Source organism: Lithobates pipiens, unplaced genomic scaffold (assembly GCF_037356315.1).
Source record: "Lithobates pipiens isolate NorthernLeopardFrog02 unplaced genomic scaffold, aLitPip1_a1.2 Scaffold_8, whole genome shotgun sequence".
Classification (NCBI taxonomy): Eukaryota; Metazoa; Chordata; class Amphibia; order Anura; family Ranidae; genus Lithobates; species Lithobates pipiens.
The window spans coordinates 201,338,708-201,365,429 of NW_027507903.1; the positions used below are offsets into that span (position 1 = coordinate 201,338,708).

General features: G+C 40.3%; 1 protein-coding gene across 13 annotated transcripts in view; it reads left to right on the top strand.

The window, feature by feature from the left end:
- The window catches only part of CADPS2 (calcium dependent secretion activator 2), an 852,012-nt gene that overhangs the window by 567,792 nt on the left and 257,498 nt on the right, over nucleotides 1–26,722 (top strand). For all 13 annotated transcript variants that reach the window (XM_077471987.1, XM_077471989.1, XM_077471994.1 and 10 more), the window contains one exon: nucleotides 15,630–15,733. In XM_077471987.1, coding sequence (XP_077328113.1) covers nucleotides 15,630–15,733 — 104 coding nt within the window. The remainder of the gene's footprint in view (nucleotides 1–15,629; nucleotides 15,734–26,722) is intronic.

Genomic DNA, 26,722 nt, shown 5'->3' on the forward strand with positions numbered 1-26,722 from the left:
AAATAAAATATATACATATACATTAAAAAAAGATAAAATATTGCAAAGTTTATTAGAAATTAATGAGGGATTATTAAAAAGGTTAATTAAAAAGTAGATTATGACTGTATAGCTATGCCTATAGCTCTGTTCACATGCATATACATACATGTATATGTATACACATATGCAAGGGGAATAAAGGTATGTTTGTTTGAAAAACATACATAAATGAAGAAAATGATTGAACGTGGTAATGAAGTATAAACTAGTAATATAGTGACAACTTGGAAGTATGTGCCAGAACGTCAACAAATTCCCCCCCGATCTAACCTTACTCCATCTTTACGACAACTAGCCCACAATTCTGATCTCATAATTAAACCAGCAGGCAAGGGAGGAGCCATAATAATACAGGATAAATCTGATTACCTTTTGGAATCCACACGACTATTATCCGACACTAACACGTACAAACGACTTACGAGTGCCCACTACCACAGTTCAAAATAGAGTCCCATGCCCTCATCAATATTCAAGTTTCAGATGAGGGCATTATTAACTCAATGGAAAAGGCTTTCCTTAAGAGAGAATTTTACCAAAGACTTTTTTACCATCTTCCCAAAAGTCATAGGGATCCCATCCACCCCCCAAGACGTCCTATAGTGGCCGCTATGGAAAATGTGTCCAGGTATTTTTCTATCTATATAGACCACTTTATACAACCCTTAGCGCAAAATCTTCCATCTTATGTTCGAGATAGTATCTACTTGTTGGATATGTTAGAACACTACAGCTGGGAAACCACATACATCTGGCTCTCTGGACATCAGCTCATTATATACCTCTATACCCCATGACATTGGATTAAGAGCAGTGACATACTTTCTTGCTGATGACCCCTCCATTAATCCTCATCAGGCTGAATTTATTGTGGAAGCAACCAATTTCTGCTTAACACATAACTATTTTGAATCTGAAGGTAGTTATTACCTACAGACCCATGGAACAGCTATGGGTGCTAATCTTACCATGGGCCTATGGGAACTGCATGAGGAATCAATTTTTTTATGGGAGATATATTGATTATTGTCATTATATGGGATGGCCCAGCCACTCCAACATTGTAACAACAACGATATGGGACTCTCCTTTACCTCTGTGTACGTCCCGGACAAACTAGCCTTTCTAGACCTAGAACTATGCCACAATGGTAGTGATATGCCCATAACTATACAAAATCTACAGCAGGAAACTCCTATTTGCATTAACAGAGCTGCCACCACCCTAGCTGGGTGCAGAACATACCCAAGAGTCAGTTCTGTCGCCTTAAGCACAATTGTACCCTCCAAGAGGACTATATCTCACATAGCAATAGGCTTAAACTAAAATTCTTGGAAAAGGGGTATCTTGAGGCATTGGTTAAAGACGCCTTTCTATGCTTTTGGACAAACCCACAAGTACATACAGTGGATGCCGCCGATATTGTGTCAATCTCGCTGCTGTTAACGGCGAGATTGACCCACAAAAAGTTATAGCCCCCTAAATCATTTTTACTAAGTAGTTCTGAATCTGCAGTAATGTTTCATGCCCTGTCTGCTTACCTCTCTGGTCTGCGTGTCAGCTTTAGGGGCCGTGCTCTCACACCTGTGTGTTTAAGTAATCTTCTCTCAGCATGGCTCCACTCCAGCCTCTAACAGGAATCACTATTTAACGCTGTACACTGCAAACCAGCCTTTCCCGAGCAACAATTGTGTGAAGACTTTCTGAGTGATTTTTGCCGTGTACTCTCCATTTGATTCCCATGTACTGACTTTGGCTTGTTCTCCTGACCATCCCTGTCTGCTTTTTGCCCTGACCTTAGGCTCGTTCTTCTGACCATCCCTGTCTGCTTGTTGCCCAGACCTTAGGCTCGTTCTTCTGACCATCCCTGTCTGCTTGTTGCCCCAACTTTTGGCTTGTCCTCCTGAGTATTCCTTGTTGTCTTGGACTGCTGCTTCCTCTCCATCCACCAGAGCTAGCCGTGGGCGAGAGCTGGGAGACCCTGGGGGCCGCGACCTGGAGTCAGCTGCAGCCATCCTCACCATCATCGGCTCTGGTGAAAACCTGCTGGCTCTTAGACTCCATTCTCTGGGGAATCTTATGTTCTAGCTCCCTTCTAGGACCATGGCTGTGACCCTGTGTAGCTGCTTCTCAGAACCATTGACCCTCAGTCAGCCGTTGGGTCCACAACCTCCTCAGTGCTCTCCTATTTACTTGATCCAGCAGGCGACCTGACAGTAGTCATCAGCCTGAAGAGAAAAGGTAAACAAACAGATTACTTTATAGGTCAGTGGCAGCAAAAGAGTTCATGTGCAAGTTGATTACAAAAATGTTAGCATGGAACTTTCAGTTAAGCTGAAAGAAATATACACATAACGAAAACTAGTTTAGCATGAATCAAGCGAAATTTTGTTTGTGTCTTATCTATTCAGCAGAAGTCGGTTATTAGACCAGCTTATGTCGATTAGTCCTGCTGGAAAGCCAGCATTCGATCAGTAATGCATCCAATGGCTGCAACACTGAGCAGTGTATTCTGACTGATTTAATGAAAAAACTCAACATCTATAAACTGCTTTAGTTTTATAATCATTCAACACATAGTATTAATAGTAGAATAGCGACTTTCTGCTAGTTTTTTTTTTTTTATTTCTATGTGTGTGAGTTAAAGGACAAGTGTGCTTTTAAAGTGGTTGCAAAACCACTGCACAAATATTAGCAAGTTTGTTATTTAAATTTTTTTTTTAAAAAAAAGCCTTTATTATTTTAAAGCGGTTTGGTACCTAAAAATTAAACTTCATATTATTAAAATCACAAGATAGAATACTTACCTAAATGAACCCTGAAAAAAAAAATATTCTTTACTTACCTTTTATTTCAGATGTTTCTGCTGACTTCCGGGTTGTCCTCCCGTGGGAGTAGGCGTGGTTATCGTCCTCGCAATGGTCCCTGGGAAATTTCTAAGCTATTTCCCAAGAATCCATGGGGGGACAATGAAATTGCGAAATCTCGCGAGATTTCGTTAGGACGCCGGTCACGTGACGAGGGCGTGTCCGAATTTGCCATTTTTAAAGTGGGCAGGCAGCTGTATCTGCCATTACCACTGCTATCACTGAGCATGCGCGAGATGGAGCGGAGCATGCTGGGAGCCGAGCGTCATTGATATACAGGAAGTAAATGCCTGTGGGCTTCAGACGCCCACACTTAAAATGGAAAATGCCAGAGCACTTTTTTAAAAGTCATCCCGAGGAAAAGAATCGTCGCGCCGGGGGTCAAAAAAACGCCGGACGTGGATGCTAAGCGAAGGTAGCAGTCGCCCACCTGTGACACAGGTAAGAAGAAAAAAAAAGAGCGGAATCCCGCTTTAAGTCAAAATGAAATAAAATATTTCTGCATGTGTCCTAAAGTAGTGAAAATAAACAAACTTCAGAAGAAGACCACCTCTCTACTGGGCAGCATTGGATAGCCTTTGGAACCCACAGCACCCAAGTCTTCTTGGGTATGGTACAAATATGCTAGTAAGAGTAAACGCTCAATGGAAACTGCTGATTCATGGAGGTTAGTAGAGAGCATGCAGCCTAAGCTGTTGGTTTTCATTAATACCTGAGCTCCACTTACAATTAATGGTTGTCATCTTTTGGTCCATGGAAAGCCAGTTGGGGGTGGTGGTGGAGAGGTGTGCTGCAGTGTGCAAGTAAAACACTATTGCAAAGATGTGTGTGACTTATTTAAAATAGGCTTGTTTCAACAGGCAGTGTTATTCCAGTGTTTAGTCATTGGACATATGAATATTGAAAATTGTGTTCTGCTTTTTGGCCTATTGATGATGGTGATGACTACTGTTTTTTCTGGCAGTTTTAAATGTAACTTCATTGGAGTGGCTAAGGTTGCAAACCGACTTTATTGTGTTCCCAGAACATTGTACACTTTTAGCTGCCTACATTTTTATTTTATTTTTTTAAAACATCTCTGGAGTACTGTGACACTTCCTACTATTGGTCTAGAACATATTTTATTGTAGCTTTGTCTGTTTCCTTTTTAAATGCACTGATTTGTAGTGGTATGCCATGAATTCCTAGAAGTATTTCAAGTATTGGTAAAAAAAAAAAAAAAAATGGCAAACATCTTGTGTGTTTTGTTTTTTTAGTCACCATGACAGCCTGGCAGCATATGAAATATTTAAAAGATGCTGATTTATAAAGCAGTGGTATGGCCATATGACTGGGATTGGGGGGGCTGTAATGGTGCTGATTTATAAAGTGCAGTAATGTGCTACATACTTTGCACTTTGGGACTCCAAATCCAAAAGTCTTCTGAAAGGAAGGGTGTTAAAACAAAAAAAATAAAAATAAGTATTATAGTCTGGTCCATGAGTCACTGACCCCTCTCAGCTAAATTAGGCAGAAGAATCTCCACAACACAACACACGGACACCTCAGCCTGTATTTTATGAATGAGCTGTGGTGCATGTATTCCAGTGGAGTATAATGAATAATGGACAGCAATATCTGCTCTCCATTAGAAATTGGCCCTATTTTTTTTTATTTTGCTTGAAAAATATTAGCTGATATCTGAGTGGGCAACACCTCCATTTGACTTTCTCATGCACTAGAGTTTCACTTTTTTTTGTACCTCCAATTCTCCTATCTTAGTATTTTGCATGTGTTTATTTGACGTTTTTCAGCCTTAAAATTGTTGTATTGCCCTCTTGATAATTTTTACCTACAGGTAAGCCTATAATAAGGCTTACCTGTAGGTAAAATGAATATATCCTAAACCGGCACGGTTTAGGAGATATTCAACCTGCATGCAGCTGCTGACATCAGTGGCACATGCGATCTGAAAGGTCGGCGGATTGTGCTGGAAATTCAGAGCTCCTTAGCGGGAACGGAGCACTCCTGCGCGCATGCCACTTCGGCCACTTACAGCACTGGAGCCAGTGAACCCAGAAGAAAAGCAGAAACATGTCAGCTCCCTCAGTGGTGACTGGGCACGCTGTGGGGGGCCTTGTTCTAAGGTAAGTATTTCATAATGTACTAGTATGCAATGCATACTAGCACATTATGCTATTGACTTGCAGTTTTTTTTTTTTTTTTTTTTTCAGCTGTTTACTACCTTTTTAATTTGAGATAATTATGTCCTTGAACCTTTACCATTTTGAGTAACAAGAGGTTCCAGAGAATGTGAACACTAATACCATATTCTTGTATCTACTTAAAGCGGTGTTCCGCTTGAAAAAAAAAAAGAATTAAAAGTCAGCAGCTACAAATACTGCAGCTGCTTACTATTAATAATCAGGTACATGTCCCAGGGTCCAGCTATGTGAGAGATGGAAGCCCTGCTCGCCTCCCCCTCCGCTCGGCGGCGCTATCATTTTAACTGTGGGCGCATGCGCAAGCCGTGCTGCGCGTGCCTTGACTGGCCACACAATCATCTGAGACCTGTCACATGTTCCAGATGGTTGACAAGAGGGAGGGGGGAGAGGTGATCTCCCTTCTTGCGCCAAGGTAAATTACCTCAGGAGCCCAGGCACCGAAGGAGGCAGACTACGAGGGACCCCCTAGCAAGAGGCATTTAGAGGGGAGTAAAAAAAAAAAAAAAATTTGCCAAATGTTTTATTTAATTTTTTAATTTTTTTTTTAAGCACATTAATCTTCTTCTTTTTTTTTGGGGGGTGGAACTCCACTTTAACTTCAGTGCCTTCGTTCACAGATAACCAAGGCTAGCTTTTTGTGACTCATTTTTATAATTGCCTGGTCATGAAATGGCCAAATGAGGCATCAAGTACAAGATGCTGGTAAATTGTACATTTTATTAGATTAGATGTGCATGAAGAGATTATTACCTTGTCACCATGTGTCCAATATCCTGTACATGCCGACACCCAAGAGCACAATTAACATGGTAACATGTGCTGACTGCTTTTAGTACTACTATAGACGGCTTATTAAGCTATACTGAAATCCATTTTTTTTTTTTTTTTTTATTACATGCACATAGGGCTGAAACAACTAATCGATTATAAAATTAATCGATTACTATTTTCATAATCGATTAATCTGCGAGTAATATAATGAGGTTCAAAAAACTAAAATGAGCCCTTTATAGTACAAAAAAATCAAATAATTGCTACTATAAATATTACTTTCACAGTTCCACAGTGAAAAAGAAAAAATTAACCCCTTACAGTAGTGATTATCTGCTTTTTGTACTATAAAGGGCTAATTTTCTTTTTTTTTTTAACCCCATTATGTTACTAAGCGTAATAAACATCATAGACCTGGTTCACACCTAATGTGTTTTTTGGTGCTTTTTGCAGAAACGCACTACAGTTCATTTACATGGTTTCCTATGGGACACGTTCACATCTATGCTTTTTTGCATATTTGGAGAGGGTCAGGCACACAAAACTGTGCTTTTTTGGTTCAATATACTTCAATGAAGAATCTGCAGAAAAGCATGGAATGCATTTTTGCAGCAAATGCAAAAACGCCAATCGCAGCAAAATCACGTACGCAAAAATCAAAATGCACAGCAAAAAGCACTGCAGTAACAGGTTAAAAGCAAACTGCATAGGTGTGTGCCGAGCCTTATGCTGGCCACACAGATCAATTTTCAGACAAGAATATTGAGACAAAAAATCTTTGTACATTCTATTTACAAATTTTCCTGTCACTGTTGAAAAGGAACGTCGATTTGACCCCAATAACTATTAGAAAATCGAACGAACGTTCTAAAATGAATTTTTATTTTAAGGAAGAAATTGTTTGTTTTTTAAACAATCGTATATTAGTAAACTAATAGTATATACAGTATATCACTTCTGTCTGTTACTCTGAGTGGATTAGAGATTTTGCTCTCTGACCATATAGTTGGTTATTTATATTTACCACTGCATAGAGATATTTAAGAATAAATTGCCTTTTTTTAACTTTGCATATTTAACAACTACATTATACACCACACCTTTTTTTTTTCTTCAAGGTTATTAACCGATTAATCAAAACAATAATCGGTCAACTAATCGATTATGAAAATAATCGTTAGTTGCAGCCCTACATGTACATCCTATTTAAAGTGATACCAAAAACAATTTTTTTTTAAATAAATGGTATACTATAATAAGAGGTAATACTTTCCTGTACTTACCTGTTTCTTGTAGTGCTAGTACTATGCAATAATGTGTTGTTTTTTTGTCTGGCACTAGTTGTTTATAGTTCACTGCTAGTCCTAGCTTGTTGTCACATGGCCCAGTAAAGCCCTAGTGTACACGGGCCGAATGTCAGGCGGCATCAATTGGTCCAAAAGAAACCAACTGACATTCCGCCCATATATGGCAGCCAGTCTGACATTGAATTATTAGTACAGCAGCTCTGATCTGAGCTGTCGGGTTTTTGAAAAATTTTCATACTAAGTTAGATTTTTATTTTGAATTGTTGCTTAATGACTTTCTGTTCTGTAGATTCATTCAGCAAAATCCAGAATACAACTACCAAAGCAGTATACTGATGAAGCATAAACTGCTGTATAAAAAAAAAAAAAAAATGCTGTACTGTGTACACAGGCAGGGCTGGCACCACCATAAGGCAAATTAGGCAGCTGCCTCAAGGTGCCAAGATGGGGGGGGGGGGGGGAAACCAAATCCCCAGCCGCTTGCTTAGGATTTGGATTTTTAAAATACCTGCATACTTTCTCCGCTTAGTATGGGATTTCTGAATGGAGGAACTGTGTGGTTGCCAGTGAGGATTCCTGCATATCTGCGCACCCCGCCTCTCTCCCTCCTCCCCCATGCCGGCATCCTAACAAGTAAGATGTACTTTGCAGACACCCTTATTATGAAGACCTGGCGTCAGCCTTCTGCTACGACTCATTCCTGCCTTCCAGCATCTCTCATTTGGCAAATGGGCTCAGAAAGATCCTATTGTGCACTGGAAGCTAATTTAATTCAACGGAGGACACTTGTTCACCTGTGTCATCAGGGCAGCGATAGTCAACATCACTCGGGCTGCATGTAATACACTTGGAGCACCTAAGAAAGCTTCTCCAACGCTTGTAAACAGAAGGGGAGGAACCTGGAGGAAGAAAATCTTCAGATGATGAGGTCCCAGCATCTGAGGTATGCACTGGGAGGGGTACTAGGGTGGGGACAAGAGAACTTATGTTGTGGAAATAGTTGTATGGTGGCTAGTTCTGCTCAGAAAATGGGTAAGGAGAAATATTTTACTAGAAAGTGGGTGGGGTAATTTATGCTGGGAGAAACAAAGGATTTGTGCTTGGGGAAATTTGGAGGCAGGAGAATTTATTGGGGGTACTCATAGGAGCAATTGGGGGTAAAAGATGTATGCTAGAAGGAGGGGCTTTGGGGTAATGTTTTTGCTGGGAGGGGGCATTTGGGAGGTAAGGGAAGGAATTTTTGCTTGAAGGAGGGATTTAGGAGCTGGTGGGGGGTGGATTTTTGCTGGGATAGGGAATTTAGGTGGGGGGATAAGAGGATTTGCACTAGAAATGGGAACTGGGGCATGGCGGTTGGTGAAGAAAAGTATTTGTACTGGAAGGGGGAGAGGCTTTGTCTTGGGAGGGGGAAGTTGGGGGGGGGGATTCAGAGACGAGGGGGATTTGGGTGAAGAAATTGTGCTGGAAGGGGGATTGGGATGAGAGTATTTGTGCTGGGAGGCAAAAATAAAAATGGGCATAACACTCCTGTAGTCCCCCCTATGCTCTGTATTTATGAAGTAAAATGGCCAGACAAAATACGCTGGATCCTTTTACAATGACATGGAGGGGCAGCAGAGCTAGTTGTTACTTATGCAGTCTGAACATAGACCGATGCTTAGTTTTAACACTTTCCTAGACTTGATGGACTGAATATGGGACTATCGGATTAAAAATGGTCCAGAATTAGCCTTCCCCAATGTAACCAAATATTTAGCGGCCCAACTTAGACCGATAGCTTCGTGGTGTACGCTACACGCCTATAACCGCTGGTCCCAAATTGAGAAGCTGTGGTTGGCCCCTACGCATCCTAACTCCATGTTGTGGAGCACGGAAATTAGCCTTAGTAAGTATCAATTATTGGGACCAATAGCGCTGGTTCGCACTTTATGGCTCCGCTCCAAAAAAGTGTATCCGCTGTCCTCCCCAACCTCCCTGGCCACCTCTTTCTTGTTTACTCCCACTGTTCCGGATAGTCTGACATCTCGAATGTCCCAACCCTGGTTTAGCAGAGGTCTCTTTCGTTTCGGTCAGCTGGTGGACACCAGGACTAAGTTACTTAGATCATTCCAGGAATTAAAGGATTTATATGATTTACCTAAACAAGCATTCTATAGCTATCTGCAGATCCGCCATTTCGCCCAATCTTTTACACCGACCCTACAATTCTCCCCTTTAACTGAGTTTGAAAAGGTATGCCTGGAGGGCTCGTCTCCGAAGGGCATGATCTCACGTACATACCAAATTTTAATAGCGGATTCCTCTCTGACGGGTCCGCGGCACGCGTATATGGATAAATGGGACAGGGACTTGGGGGAGGTCGTGCCCTTGGAGACGTGGCAGCGGGTCTGGTCACGTGCAGCTAAAAGCTCAGTTTGCACTTTATATAAGGAAAATCAATACAAGGTTATGCTGCATTGGTATCAAACTCCGTCCCTGCTCCATTCCATTTACCCCTCCGCGGACTCCCGCTGTTGGCGCTGCCGTAGTGCAGTTGGGACACTGTTCCATATTTACTGGACTTGTCCACGAGTTGTCCCCTATTGGGAAATGGTTAGGGCCTTATTATATACCATTTTTGAAGCACAAATACCGTTAGACCCCAAGCTGTTCCTCCTGGGCCTCCCTCCTGCTACATTCTCCCGATCCTCCCAATTCCTGTTAGCCCATGTGCTGACAGCTGGGCGCTGCCTAATTGCCCTAAAATGGAAGAAACGGGAGATCCCTTCACTAGTTGAGTTACACACTAGAATTAGAGACGTCAGGCGTATGGAATATCTTACAGCTTCCCTAAATAACACGCTTGACAAACATAACAAGGTATGGGATCTTTGGGATAAGATGGAGGCTTCCGCCTTATGAGGGTGGAGGGGGAGGGGGCGCGGGGTCGGTGGGTCGTAGGGGCGTCCTTTGCTTTACTTTTCTTTCTTTTACTTCCCTTTTCATTTCTTTCTTCTTCTTTATCTACTACCTTTTCTCTCCCATTCTAGGGCTGTTCGCACGATTCTTCGTGTTCTTGTAAACCTTTCCTATTTTCCTTCTTTCTCTTTAAGCTCCCTTCCTTTTTCTTTTTTGGTCACAGAAAGGTGTGTTAACTTGACCGGTAGCAGGCTGCAGGAATCTAACTCTCCCGGTAACTGAGTGTCATTGTACTGTAATGCATGAGTTGATGCAATGTTGTATTCTTTGCCTTTGCTTACTGTGGTCTGTGCCTTATTATTCCTTCTTTGATTTCTTTGTTTCACTTGAAATTTCAATAAAATGTTAGTTTTCAAAAAAAAATGGTCCAGAATAGCATCAGTAGCCTTTGTGTAGTAGCACCATACATTCAGCTACTGCAGTGATATAGCAGGGGGAACCTTTTGATTACAGGGCCCAGCTCACATAAAAAAAAATCACAATAGCTTGTTGTCATTCTACAATATTATAATGTGAAAATTCAATTTTCATGCTCTATAAAGACAACTTTTTCCAACAAGATAAGAGTTTCTTTGTTTGCTCTTTTGTTGGTTTTAACTAGATAAAACATCAAAACCTTAGTTTCGGTCTTACCCCCTTCTTTGATGTCACAACATATATTATAACAATAATTAGAGAGCTAAGCAAAAGAAAAAAAGTGAAATAAAATTTGAATGAAAATTGAATTAAAATGGTATGGAAAAGATCTGTGTGGCTATATCAATACCTTCCAAAAGAAACACAGAGTAAAGGTAGTAATGCAGTTTTCAGGGGATTTAAAGGGATCACCAGATAGTGGATATGACTGAAACAGGCATCCCAAAACAATGGCTAACCGATGATAAAGAAAACTGTAAAATGACAGTGTAATTCAAATGCAGTTGCTGAATGTTGTAGAATCCCAGTAAATTCAAAAAGGCAATATGTATTTAGGACAAATAGTCCCTACTGACAATGGTGATTAAATATGGTGGTACTGTAGGTATTTTCAAAGAACTTGCATTAAGTGAAATAGTCATTGAAAAATGTAATTTCTAGATGTTATAACTAATCGCTGATAAAATTAAAAGATAAGACTCTGATCTCATATGGCTTGGGACAGTATGCACTGCTTGGACTGGTAAACATTTACGTGTATCTATAGCACTAAAAGCTGGAAGTGGTGGCTGATAAAAATAGCATGTAGCTGGTTGGGCACAGTTCCAAATGTTATTCCTTTATCATATTGAAAATATGCACGGCAACCTAAATCACATAATTCTGAGATGTATCCAGAAGTCTATCATATAAGGATGACTTAATAGATTATTCCTATAGAACACCAAAATAGTGTATCATGGATATGAAGGGAGCAAGACAGTAAGATAACTTGATCATGTAACAACCATCACTATGAATGTGGAATGATGAGGCTAAATCACAGCTCTACCTTCTGATGACACAGAGAGCCAGTCCTCCTTTAAGCAGTTAACTGTATGATGGGCCACTGCTGCTTACCCAGTAGGAATCAAATCCAGATACCGCCGGCAAAACACTGCTCCGGTGGTGTTTTGCGGGTAAATTTAACCCCTTTTCGGCTGCTAGTGGGGGAGGGGGTTAAAACTGCCCGCTAGCGGCCGAATAGTGCCGCTAAAACGATGGTAAATTGGCACTAAAAGTAGCGCTGCTTTACCGCTGACGCCCCAAGCGGCGCAGGGTCAAAGAGCCCCTACTATCATGCAGGTGTGAGCTCAGACATATTTCCATATTACTAAATGTAATGCAGGTGAGTTTGGATTTGCAGCAAAGCATGCACTGAAGCTAGTGGCCTCAGCTATTGTATAGTCATTGTGAATAAAGTATTGCTGCTGAAATTTTGAGGGTAATGGGTATTTTTAGTCAAAGGAGAACGGCTTTTTCAAAAAATTGTAGATGGATTTGAATTCGGAGGTTATTTAGTTGCTAGTCGCATATTTTCCTTAAATGACATACCATACCCCACCCCCCCAAGTGAAACTCACTTGGCATAAAATCTCCCTCACAGTCCAGTGATCTTTGATCTGACAAGGTTTTGGCTGGTTCCTCTTCATACTGCCTTGTACTGGGCCTCAGTGCTATTCTTTCCTCTGGGTACCTGAACTTAGGACAGCCTCTGGTGGTCCCTCAAAGCACTGTTTACCTATTGTAATGATGAGACCTTGACACACGTGCATTATGAAGAGAAGCACGCTAGGACCTTGCTAAAGGAAAGATTGCTGAATCTTGGAGGACATATAAGCATTATTCCAAGTGGGTTACTCTTATGTATTAGAGATATAGAAGAAAAACCATATTGGGGAATTTGGGACTTTAAGGGTGCTTATTAATACAAAATAGATATCACACTAAATTTAATAAAAAAAGTATATATTTTTACTACAGAGAAGAATAACATTATATATGCAAAACAAGAAAAGAAAATTCCATAAGAACATATTAAATTATCTAGGCTGTGTAGGGCCGGGTCTCTGAAAGTAAGGTAACATTAGGGCATAAGAGAGACCGTATAGTTGTGATAAGATCCCTTATAAATTCAATCATTTAAGAATTCCTGCTCATGTAATAAAGGAAAAAACTTGCCTTCACGTGCTATTTAGTCCGTGGATACAAAGACTTCAAAGAAAAACAGAATATAGAAGCAACCATAAATGCAGAAAAATAATCTGCAGGTAAAGATGAAAAAGGAGAATAAAGCCTTAAATATACCACACCTTTTTATTATTAAGTAGTGCAATGCAATTGCACTGCACGTGAAAGATGTTGTCAATAAGTTCAATAGATTTACCTGTTAACAGCTGCGTGAGGTGTAGGGCTCCCAGGGGCTTCAGCAGCGTAAATGATGCTGCATGAGTCCATTTATACCCTGTTTGGACATCGGCCCCCACTGTGTCACTGCCTTGCAGATGAACGGCTGATGTATGTGATGGTGTCACTGCACTCAGCACGCCCTCAAGGCGTGTCTGTGTGCGGTGGCTCCTCTGACTGTCAGCCGCTGTCACAGGGCTTAACTTCGGTGGAGAGGCTGCACTCCCTCTGTGATACAGCACTCCTCCACAGTGTCTGCTTTGCATCATCATGACGTTACGTCACATGTCGTGCCCACCTGACACTGGGGAAGGGTATAGATGGACTCATGCAGCATCATTTATGCTGATGGAGTCCCTGGGAGCCCTTCACCTCATGCAGCCTAGCCTAGATAAACATTATTGTCAGCTGCATGGGATCATAGGTTTCCAGTTATCCATTTAAAAGAAGTTTCTTATGTAAGCATATACCCCTTTTTACTGTTGAATGATTTAATATCCTAATTAAATATAGACATGGACTAAGATTGACATGTCATACGAACATTTTTGAGTGATTCACAGGAAACATTGGTTTTAAAATCCTATACAAGCTATTTATACCTCTCTGTGGATGAGCCAGCTTAGTTGGGAGATTAATGTGGATGGGACCATTTGTGTCCAGAAATTCGCTCTGATATCAGCTACCCACTGTAGATCCAGCTCTGAGTCCACAAAAAATTGGGGCTAGAACTTCTGTTTTGGAAATTCCTGCTATCTACACAGATGCAACTATGTATGTATTAATATATGTACTTTAATATGTTCTTATGGAATTTTCTTTTCTTTTTTTTGCATATGTAATTTTTTTTTTCCTTTTGCTGCTGCTTTATCTTTATTTGCTAGAAATAAATTCCACGCATTTTCCTGAAGAAGCTGTAAGACGAAACATGTAGAATGATTGCGTGGAAAACTGTATGAAGGAAGTGACTTTTTTACCCACTTAAGGATCGAGCCTCTTTCTGAGATTTGTTTACAAGTTAAAAATGTTTTTTTTTTTTTTTGCTAGAAAATTACTTAGAACCCCCAAACATTATACGTTTTTTTTTCTAGCACCCTAAGGAATAAAATGGCGGTCTTTGCAATACTTTCTGTCACACCATATTTGCGTAACGGTCTTAGAAGCACACTTTTTTGGAAAAAATATATTTTTGGCGATTAATATGTTGGCCAGTTTATATTTGTTAGTATTATTTGACCAGCTCTGTAAATGCTTGAGCCACCACCCCCTTTCCTCCTTCCTCTCTCTATTTGTGTCTTTTTTCCTTTCTGTCCCTCTCTATATAGATCTTTACCGAGAAACAGTGTGTCACACAATACTACGCTATGACTGTATTAGGATGCCAACTTTCACTTTTGCTTGGATTTTATACCGCGTGTGCTCCTGTGTGAACACCTATGCAGGCTACTGCAATGCATCTAGTTCATACCTATGCCAATCTATGTACCATACGTTTTAAAAACGTTCTTTCTATATTATTTTGTTCTATTGTACTTTGTACGCCTTTGTTGTGCACCTTTAAGGCAATGGAAATGTGTTAAATGTTAAACAAAAAAACCTGAACAAACTAAGGATATGGTGGAAAAATTGCATTGGCAAAATGATTTCTATAATGGCATACTGTACATTTGAATACATTGTTAAGCAGCATGTCATAGGAAGATATAAAATATCTCTATCTCTCTGCTATAAAATGAAAAAATTGTGTCCCGTCCGCACCTGGCTCTAGACCTTACTCTGGGAAGAGCAGTAGAATGAGGGATTTTCTACTATATTCAACAGTTTCCATCATGTTTTATATCCAAAGGACCTATGTCACCATTAGTTCATACTTAGAGGGAATATTACTTTTTCAAGACCCCCCTGCTCAATGTGGAGGGGTTCTCTCAATTCAAACCTCTCTACTAACTGTCTTCAGATGATTTATCCTTTGTACCCTTATGCATTGTCACATTTGTTATATATTGCTGTGAAAATCTTCAACTTTGTCCCCTTCTGTTATACGGTCTTCCTGTTGAACATGCCTAAATACAGTTTGTTGGATACTTTTTTTGTCTAAATAAAGAATAAAAAAAGTCTATATAAGAGTTTGTTCCCTTAAAGTCACTGAGAAATAACTTGCTTTTCTAAGGGCCAGTTCACACCACATGCAGTCCAGTTCATTTTTTTCTGCATCAAAAACGTATGGTAAGTAGGTTATATGGTTTTAAATGGCATAGTTCACACCAGTGCTTGCAGTTCCAGTGTGTTCCAGAAAAAAGTAGCACATGCTGCATTTTTTACTGTACTGGAATGCTGTACAACGCATTAAAAATGCACTGGAACGTAAGGAAACACACCTATATGCACTAAGAATGCACTGCAACACACTTGTCCTTATTTAAGGTTAAGGAAAAAAGGGGGGGGGGGGGCACGAAGCACTGGACTGCCTCAAAAACACACCAAAAACACACTGGAAAGCATCAAAAACACACATGCAGAAAAGCACCTGGAACACATCCGGACTGCGTTTCTATGGTGTGAACTGGCCCTAAAAGTCATTCTGTAGCACTTGTTAACTTTGTTACTTTACCTTTTAGAATCTATAAATCAAGATGATCCTTCAAAAAAACTAAGGGATGTTATTCACCTTGCTGAGCTATGCATTGAGGTTCTCCAGCAAAACGAGGAACATCATTCGGAGGTAAAATTCTGTTGCTCTTAAGTAAATAAAATTTCCAATAGTAAGCTAATAGAATATCAGCTTTTTTGAAAGTGTAAACTGCCAGCTACTGAACAGGATAAATGTGTACTGCTTGGAACAAATGGAGTTCTTTACAACATCTGGTTTAACTCACAATGTAAATTATTTTTTTACCCTGCATCTGTTATGTGTGAACAAGTTCTTGAATTTTATTTTATATTGCAGAAACATCTGTCTCTAAAATATAAAAAAAATAAACCCCAGGAGGAAATGCTCTCCTCCAAAAAGAGGCATTGATTTTCTTTTTTTTTTCTCTAGCAGTTGTGAAATATATAATTAAAAGTTTTACATGAGGTGTTTTTATTTATTTTTTTATTTTTATAGAGGCTTTGGTGGATAGCTAAACAGAAATACTTTTATGGATTTATACAACTGTCCCTTTTCAGCATTTAATATTGGCCTGCCATTTTTATTTAATTTTTTTATTTATTTTTTTACATAAAGTGGCCTTTTTAGGCTAAAGTGCAGAAACTCATCCAATTCAGACTTAGAATTTTTCTTTTTCAATTGGTTGTTTTCCAGCTTGCACATTTCCATGTGTCCCTATGCACCTTTACTAGACAAACCAATATGAATAGGGGTATGCATAGGTATGCAAAGCCTATTGCATTAGGGTGTGCACCCCAAAACTCAAACACACATGCATGTGTATTATATATATATATATATATATATATATATATATATATATATATATATATATATATATATATATATACACATATATACATACATACATACACATTCGGTATGTGTATATACACACAAACACTCACATATGTACATAAAACCACTCATTTATATGCCTGCCTGACCCAAGTGCCTTTGTTCAACTTTTTATTAAAAAATAATAAATGCATAGATGTTTGGGCTTTTAACTCCCGCTAGCAGCTGAAGAAAGGGTTAAAACCGGCCGTGTTGCGCCGATGCCGAATCGCTTTGCAATTGCTTCACCAGCGCTTCCATTTCATTCCAATGGGCATGGGGCGGTTTAGAAGCGGTGTATACAGCGCTACCACACCACCCAAAAGGTGCTGCTTGCGACACCTCTCCTAACGTCCTGCAAGCGCACCACCCCCTTTGTGAAAGCACTCAGGCATTCACACTGAGGAGGTGGTTTTCAGGCGCTATTTTTAGCGCTAAAACGCCTGAAAAATACCCCAGTGTGAAAGGGGTCTTACGCTACTGGCTGTAGTCATACTCCAGCCTCCCCATCATACCATACAGGGTTAATGTCCCTCTATGGTATGTGATGTCATGGCTTTGGGGTGAAGGAAGAGAACATTGAATTGGGTAAGTGAAAGAGGTTACCCACCTCCCCCCATACACTGCAAGGAGGGACTGCAAGGATGTCCTGGAGTTGGGCTGTATTATTATAAGAGTTTTTGATAGTTTAGGAATTCCTGGGACTTCTGAGGTGCTACATAGATTTATTCCATATATACACACATTATATGTTATTAAAAAAAAATTATTTAAACAGGATATAATGTGTATGTGGAATACATTTATGTAACAACCTCAGAAGTCCCAGGAATTCCTAACCTGTTCAAGAATGTTACTTTCTTTTTCAGTAAATCTGTCCTGTAAATTGCAGGGAAGGTTTACAGCATAGAATTGTATAGTGGAAAAGGCAGAGAAGGTCAGTACTCACAAGTCTCACATCAAATCTGTCCTCTGAGATCTTCAGTCATCCGCAGGGAGAGCTGTGCTGTGTGCTGGACTGGAGGAAAGTGATCGAGGGTGCACTCTGTGATCTCTCCCTGCTCCTCCCACCTGTCCTGGAGCTGTGAAAACCCCGACAGGAACCCAAGGAGAGGGACAGTTTTCATCTGAATGCTGCATCAGAGAGGAGTTTGGCAAGTTGTCCTCTGGCCACACAGGGCATAGGATGGTGGGTAACTCCTGTGAGGACTGCAGCCACAGCTGTGAAGTAACCAGTCGAAAAGTATCTGATTCATCTCTAAAAGCAGATGGCAGAGTGATATTCAGCTGACAGGGATGCTGTAGCCAGAACTACAGCATTCCTGTAGTCAGCGGAGTCAGCATCAGAAAATGCGGCTGACTGACTACTCCGCGGCCAGTGGCTGCAGTTCCCACAGGAGTTGTACACATCCATGACAAATAGTTCCACTTGCAGCAGTGTCAATGAGGGAAAAAAAAGCTTTCTCACACATTTTGGCAGCAAAAAAGCTGCTGTTGGATGTGCCTGGGCATTAGGGTGTGCCCAAGCACACCCAGAACACCCCGTGCGCATGCCTATGGGGGTATTTAAACATGCTATACATAGAAAGGTGTTACCACAAAACAGACAGTACAAACAATCTAAAATTGAGTTTGATATTTTTAATTATATTTACCAGCAGTTAATAGCGAAAGGTACTCTTAGGATCTCATACCATCTCTATTTGTCCTGGTGACCGTTATCATCAAAGTTAAAGAAAATCACAAATATTGAGTGGTCACCAGAATAGGAATAGATGCAAAATCTTCCAATGAGGACACTAGTTCTAGCAACCACCAAAGATTTCCCTTACTTTGATGGGATTTCATGCTGTGACTATGGGACTGGAACTTTAACCACTTAAGCCCCGGACCAATTTGCAGCCAAAGGACCAAGCCCCTTTTTGCGATTCGGCAATGCATCAATTTAACTGACAATTGCGCGGTTGTGCGACGTGGCTCCCAAACAAAATTGGCGTCCTTTTTTTCCCACAAATAGAGCTTTCTTTTGGGGGTATTTGATCACCTCTTCGTTTTTTTTTTTTTTTTGCGCTATAAACAAAAATAGAGCGACAATTTTGAAAAAAAATCAATATTTTTAACTTTTTGCTATAATAAATATCCCCAAAAAATATATTAAACATTTTTTTCCTCAGTTTAGGCCTATACGTTTTCTTCTACATATTTTTAGTAAAAAAAATCACAATTAGCGATTATTGATTGGTTTGTGCAAAAGTTAAAGTGATTACAAAATAGGGGATAGTTTTACAGCATTTTATTAATAATTTTCTTTTTTTTTTACTAGTAATGGCGCTGATCAGCGATTTTTATTGTGACTGCGACATTATGGCGGACACATCGGACATTTTTTACACATTGTCATTTATACAGCAATCAGTGCTATTTAAATGCACTGATTCCTGTGTAAATGACACTGGCAGTGAAGGATTTGACCACTAGGGGGCAGTGTAGGTGTTCTGTATGAGGTGTTTTTTTTATTGTAGGGGCGGGGCCTGGCATGTGATGTCACTGATTGTCTCTTCCCTTTTATAGGGAAAGACTATCGGTGACAGCCACAGTAGGAAGCACGGGAAGAGGTTTGTTTACACAGACCTCTCCTCCTTCAGCTCTGTGACCCGATCGTGGGACACCAGCGCCGATTGGGTCTGCTGGTCCCGGAGCTCAGGCGCTCTCCTGACCCACAGCTGGCCACTTATAAAGCAGCGTACAGATACCTGCTTGTGCCCAGCCATTCCTCTCTGCCGACGTATGTGTGCAGGAAGTGGTCCTTAAGTGGTTAAAGGCCATCTCCCCCATTGGATACAGATTTAAAAAAAAAAAAAACCTGCTGGCAACAGGTCATCCAAAATGGGCTTCCTCCATCAGGGCCCACTCCATGTGATGTATATCCCACCACACACACACACTATGTTCTTGCACAAGGGGTGAGGAAAAACCATGCCATGCCAGGAAGAGGATGCTGATTGTACATCCACTCTGTAGCTGCTGGAATTTGTAGTCTGACAACCTGAAGAAAGACAGATACTACTGATCCTAGAATTCCCTGCGTCAGGCTAGATCAGTAAATCTAGATCTGTTAATAAGCTCAGATGCTCAACATTCATGCAGTCAGTTTGAAAGCAGCAGAATATGGTTAGGTCAGTGATGTGGAAGATAGAAGGAAGGTTTACATGGCTACAGGGAGACTCCTATGGAGCTACGAAGAATTGTCTTCCGTGAGGCCCTGTTGCTGGGGAGGTTGGGGATCGCTGGTCTAGACAACCAAAATATGCCTGCTCTTATACCAGGAAAACGTGTGTGTGTGTGTGTGTGTGTGTGTGTGTGTGTGTGTGTGTGTGTGTGCGCTTAGGGAAATCCTGAAAGCAGGCAACAGCTCCGATCATACCACCATCCAATATAGATGCATTTTAACTAGCTAGTAAGGTCCTGGCCATGCTGTAGCATGTTTCGGAGATCACTTTAATCCCTGTGAACAATACTGCACAGTGCCATTGGGAAAGCCAGCAGTGTGAAGCCAGTTTGGAGCCAAGATCAAGAACACAGGGACATGACTTGAAACTAGCAAGGAGGAAAGTTCCAAACTAATGTTGGAAAGTATTTTACCTGAAGAGTAGTTGATGCCTGGAATAGACTTCCAGGGAAAGCAGATTCAAACACGCTTGGGACAAACACAAATCTAGACAAAAAAAAAAAGACAAAATTATGAATAAAAGGAATTGGGGCAGACTCGATGGACCAATTGGTCTTTTTTCTGCCATCACTCTTCTATGTTTTTATGATTGTGTACCATTCGAAGTGGTTACTAATTATATAATTACAATGCTTAACCAATCATGCTGATCACAAAGCATTTCAGAGGGTTTGAAAAGTGTAAATGCATTTTATGTGTTGCCTTTCACATTGATCACCTCTGACTTACAGCATCTACAACTGTAAGGAGGGGAGATTGTGCCATAGGCAGTTACAATGTAAAAAATTGTAAACAAATACCTGTATATTAGGTTAGTTATTTATTAGATTGTTCTAACTGAGGCATATAAATTAGTTGGATAGCGTTGGGTCAGTTAAATCCATTTTTATTACTTTTATTTTTATTATTATTATTACAGCCATTGAACTGACTCACAGTACAGGAAAATGCTTTTTATTTAGAAATCGAATATATACAAACTTGCTTATTGACCATACGGCAATTACATATGTATAAAGACCTATGCATTTATTTCTATTTATTTTATTTATCAGGGCAATTGGAAGAAAATTTTTTGGAAATATTTGAAATAGTATTATACAAAATACATTATGCTTTAAACAAAATAGAATTGTGTTTTTCCACAATTTTGTCTACTGCTCTGCTTATATAAAAAAAATGGCATACAGAAAAATATATTTAGGATGTTTTTAAAAATGACTGAAGTAAAGCCCTGTAAGTGCTTAAAATTGTATCAAAATTATTTTGGTATGAAATAAATATTGCGTATCAGTGTAATCAATGCATACCAACAGTATACAAGTATGGTTATACAGGTTTTGATGACCCCTTGGTATGAAAGAATTTACGACAGTGTTAATTTAGTCAACTAAAACATTTTAGTCGACTAAATTAATACTATTTTAGTCTACTAAAATACGACTAAAACTAAAACAATTGAGATGACTAAAATGAGACTAAAACTAAAATAGCATTTTAGTCAAAAGACTATGACTACAACTAAATTGCAATTACTGAAATGTACTGGAGATTTAGATGACTAAATACGACTAAATGAATTGCAGGAGACTAAAATGGGACTAAAACTAAAATGCCATTTTAGTCCTGAGACTAAAATTAACACTGGTTTACAAAGATTAAAGCTGAGATGTTTATATTGAGCTGCTTGTTATGTTTGTACTTTCCTTATGGTTTAATTGTTCAAACATTTCTTTTTTGCTTTGCAACACTTGGGAATTTCCATAGGGTAAAGAGGTATGTGTTTTTAAGGTTCTCTTTTATTTAAAGCTTACCTCCAGGCAGACCAGTAAATTCAAATTTAAAGTGTTACTAAAACCACAACAGTAAAATAAGTCTGTATATGCATTAAAGCATGCTTGTCATACTTGCTGTGAAACCTAAGGGGTTAATCCTCCGCATTGTGTAAAAAAGGCTGTTTGATCCTGTCTTCTCTGATCTTCCCCTTCTTTTACTGTCCTCAATCCATCTGCTGATAACACAGAGCCATAGAAGGCACTCTGCACATGCTCAGTTTGGTCTGGATTACTAGACAGTTTTTTTTTGTTTTTTGGCGAGGGTGTGTGTGATCAGCACAGGGCCAATCGGCACTGTCCAGACAGAGGATCAGGGGTCATGCAGCCTCATAGGACAGTCAGAGGAGAATAGGAGAATAACTCCCCCCTACAAGCTTTAATCAGTGCTTTGCCATTTATTGATACATGTCACAAGACTGCTATATACTGATGAGAAAAGGTATTTAGCAGTTTATATTTACTAAAATAATTGTGTGTACTGTGGGAGACCAGATGTTGTGAATGCAGGGTCCTGGGATTAGTAACACTTTAAGATACATATATGTGAACTGTTTTACTTCTCAAACCATTTCCTATTCCTCCTCCGCTTGTCCGTTATTTACATAGTCGTGCTAGTCTATATAGCCAAGTTGTCAAATTTACTTTTTAGTTAAAGAGGAACTGCAGTCTGCTCACATTATTTGTAATCTGAAGCTTCCCTCCAACCACTTTTCATATGATTTTATATATATTGTGATGCTGTACTTGCTAAATATGCTACAGAAACCTCCCTCCACTGAGTCTGGCTGCAACCATTTTAAGTGTGGGTAGCTGAAGCTGCTGCCTGTTCACTTCCTGGATTTACACAGAGGCACACCTCCAGCTCTGCAGCTCTCATTGGCCCTCTTATGACTCACCCCCTCCTCCTTTCTTGGCAAACTCTCACGAGAGAGCAAGAGCTATGCATGTCATAAGCCTAGGCTTTTTACCAGACAAGAAAGAGGAAGTGGGCTGTATAAGGTAGTTACTGGCAGAAAGTAAATATTTTACTATCCATCTAAAGCAAGGGCAGAAGATTTAATATATGGAAAGTTTGAAAAAATGAAGGTCACCGACCAGCCGCCACCTGTGTAAATCACTATAGCTGTACAGTGGGCGCTTTAACGCCACGTGATATACAGTGCCTTGTGAAAGTATTTGGCCCCCTTGAACTTTTCAACCTTTTGCCACATTTCAGGCTTCAAACATAAAGATATAAAATTTTAATTTTTTGTGAAGAATCACCAACAAGTGGGACACAATTGTGAAGTGGAACGAAATCTATTGGATAATTTAAACTTTTTTAGCAAATAAAAAACTGAAAAGTGGTGCGTGCAAAATTATTCAGCCCCTTTACTTTCAGTGCAGCAAACTCACTCCAGAAGTTCAGCGAGGATCTCTGAATGATCCAATGTTGTCCTAAATGATGGTGATAAATAGAATCCACCTGTGTGTAATCAAGTCTCTGTATAAATGCACCTGCTCTGTGATAGTCTCAAGCCGCGTACACACGGGCGGACTGTCTGGCCAACTTAGTCCGTCGAAACACATTTCAGCGGACAGTCCGCTCGTGTGTGGGCTTCAGCAGACTTTTTCAGCGTGCAGTCTGGCGGACTAAGTATTTCAGAATTTCCGTAATATTGTCCGTCGTACTTTGGTTTCAGCGGACAATCCACTCGTGAGTAGGCTAGTTCGACGGACTAAGTATGGCGCATGCTCAGAGGATTTACACGGTGAAAGGTTGCATTGCTGTGTATTGGACTTCCTATTTCTAGTCCCGTCGTACGTGCTGTACACGTCATCGCGCAAACTTTCGACGGACTGTTTGTGCATCCGTGTGTGGTCAAGTCCGTTCATTTGAAAGTAGGACGGACTGTCCGTCGGATTGTCTGATGGACTAAGTTGGCCATACAGTCCGCCCGTGTGTACGCGGCTTCAGGGTTCTGTTGAAAGCGCAGAGAGCATCATGAAGACCAAGGAACACACCAGGCAGGTCCGTAATACTGTTGTGGAGAAGTTTAAAGCCGGATTTGGATACAAAAAGATTTCCCAAGCTTTAAACATCCCAAGGAGCACTGTGCAAGCGATCATTTTGAAATGGAAGGAGTATCAGACCACTGCAAATCTACCAAGACCTGGCCGTCCCTCTAAACTTTCAGCTCAGACAAGGAGAAGACTGATCAGAGATGCAGCCAAGAGGCCCATAATCACTCTGGATGAACTGCAGAGAACTACAGCTGAGGTGGGAGAGTCTGTCCATAGGACAACAATCAGTCGTACACTGCACAAATCTGGCCTTTATGGAAGAGTGGCAAGAAGAAAGCCATTTCTCAAAGATATCCATAAAAAGTCTCGTCTAAAGTTTGCCACAAGCCACCTGGGAGACGCACCAAACATGTGGAAGAAGGTGCTCTGGTCAGATGAAACCAAAATCCAAAATTTTGCCCACAATTCAAAACGATATGTTTGGCGTAAAAGCAACACAGCTCATCACCCTCAACACACCATCCCCACTGTCAAACATGGTGGTGGCAGCATCATTGTTTGGGCCTGCTTTTCTTCAGCAGGGACAGGGAAGATGGTTAAAATTGAGGGGAAGATGGATGCAGCCAAATACAGGACCGTTCTGGATGAAAACCTGTTGGAGTCTGCAAAAGACCTGAAACTGGGACGGAGATTTATCTTCCAACAAGACAATGATCCCAAACATACAGCAAAATCTACAAAGGAATGGTTCACAAATAAACGTATCCAGGTGTTAGAATGGCCAAGTCAAAGTCCAGACCTGAATCCAATCGAGAATCTGTGGAAAGAGCTGAAAACTGCTGTTCACAAACGCTCTCCATCCAACCTCACTGAGCTCGAGCTGTTTTGCAAGGAAGAATGGGCAAGAATTTCTGTCTCTCGATGTGCAAAACTGATAGAGACATACCCCAAGCGACTTGCAGCTGTAATCGCAGCAAAAGGTGGCTCCAGAAAGTATTAACACAAGGGGGCCGAATCATTTTGCACGCCCCACTTTTCATTTTTTTTTATTAGTTAAAAAAGTTTCAAAAATCCAATAGATTTCGTTCCACTTCACAGCTGTGTCCCACTTGTTGGTGATTCTTCTCAAAAAATACAAATTTTATATCTTTATGTTTGAAGCCTGAAATGTGGCAAAAGGTTGAAAAGGTCAAGGGGGCCGAATACTTTCGCAAGGCGCTGTAGGAGCTGAGGCACGTGCCCAGTGGGCGCGATGTCCACAGGGCACCCACGATCGCTCCTGAGAGACACAGAATGGAGATCTGTCGATGTAAAAAAACAGATCTCCATTCTGTCAGGAGAGAGGAGACAGATCTGTTGTTCCTACTGATTACAAACAACGATCAGTCTCCTCCTCCAGGCAGTCCCATCCCCCCACAGCTAGCAACACTCCCTAGGACACACATTTAACCCTTGATCACCCCCTAGTGTTAACCCCTTCCCTGCCAATGACATTTATACAGTAATCAGTGGCTATGTTTAGCTCTGATCGCTGTGTAAATGTCAATGGTCCCAAAAAAGTGTCAAGTGGCTGATCTGTCCGCCGCAATTTTTCAGTCCTACAAAAAATCGCAGGTCGCTGGCATTTACTAGTAAAAAAAAAATAATAATAAAAATGCCATAAATCTATCCCCTATTTTCTAGACACTATAACTTTTGCACAAACCAATATACGCTTATTACAATTTTTTATTTTTTTTTACCAAAAATATGTAGAACACATATCGGCCTAAACTAATGAAGATTTTTTTTTTTTTTTACTTTTTTTTTGGGTGGCATATTATAGCAGAAAGTTAAAGGGGTTCTGCACTCATAATAATATATTTGCCCATTCTGTTGCCTCTAGACCGTACATTTGATAATGCCACATGTTTTTTTTTTTTTTTATTAATCTACTTTTTGTAATTCGTAGTTTTTTATTTTCCTCCCCTGCGGCGATGGGCGGTCTCTTGCGGGGATCAGCATCATTTCCTGCTGAAGCCCGCACTGTCTCCTGGGATCTTGTCCAAGTAATCCCAGGAGACATTGCGGCTAATGCACCCGGAATCTCGCGAGATTTCGGCTAATACACCCTAAATCTCGCGTGATTTCGGCTATTACAGCCGGAATCTCGCGAGATTTCGGCTGTAATAGCCAAAATCACACGAGATTTAGGGTGTATTAGCCGAAATCTCGCGAGATTCCGGGTGCATTAGCCGCAATGTCTCCTGGGATTACTTGGACGAGATCCCAGGAGACAGTGCGGGCTTCAGCAGGAAATGATGCTGATCCCCGCAAGAGACCGCCCATCGCCGCAGGGGAGGAAAATAAAAAACTACGAATTACAAAAAGTAGATTAATAAAAAAAAAAAAAAACATGTGGCATTATCAAATGTACGGTCTAGAGGCAACAGAATGGGCAAATATATTATTATGAGTGCAGAACCCTTTTAACAAAAATTGTGGTTTTTTTTTCAAAATCTTTTTTTTTTTTTTTCGTTTATAGCGCAAAAAATAAAAACCCCAGAGGTGTTCAAATACCACCAGAAAAAAGACATTGATTTTGTTTGGGTACAGCATCGCAGGACCGTATAATTGTCAGTTAAAACAATGAATTGCCATATCGCGAAAAATGGCCTGGTCAGGAACTGGGTAAATCCTTCCTGGGCTGAAGTGGTTAATAACCCAAACCCAGAATGATAAATGGTCACTGAAGGAACATCAGTGCACCACATTGATGAGGTCACCACTCCACTCTCCCCTCATATCTACATCCTTTTTGCATGCATCACTGAACCCATTTCATTTGGGAAAATGCAATGTTATTTTGTTTTCCCACTTCTGATGTGGTGTACTTAAAGCTTTTTCAAATAACCAATTGAGTATTGCAATATATAAAGAGATTTACATAAGTATTCAATTATGAGCTTATTTAGATTATTTACGGCAAAAGGGGCAAATACTTATTACAGCAATTGTTTGTTTTTTTTGTTTTGTTTTTTAAATAAGTGACAAACGATCTAGGCTGTAACACTTCACATTTTGGAAATGTTCATGGTGCAAAGCATTTCACTTTATTGGCGTGGTGTATTCAGACATTTTGTCTTTTTAAAATAGCTGAGTGGTTGCAATTCGGAG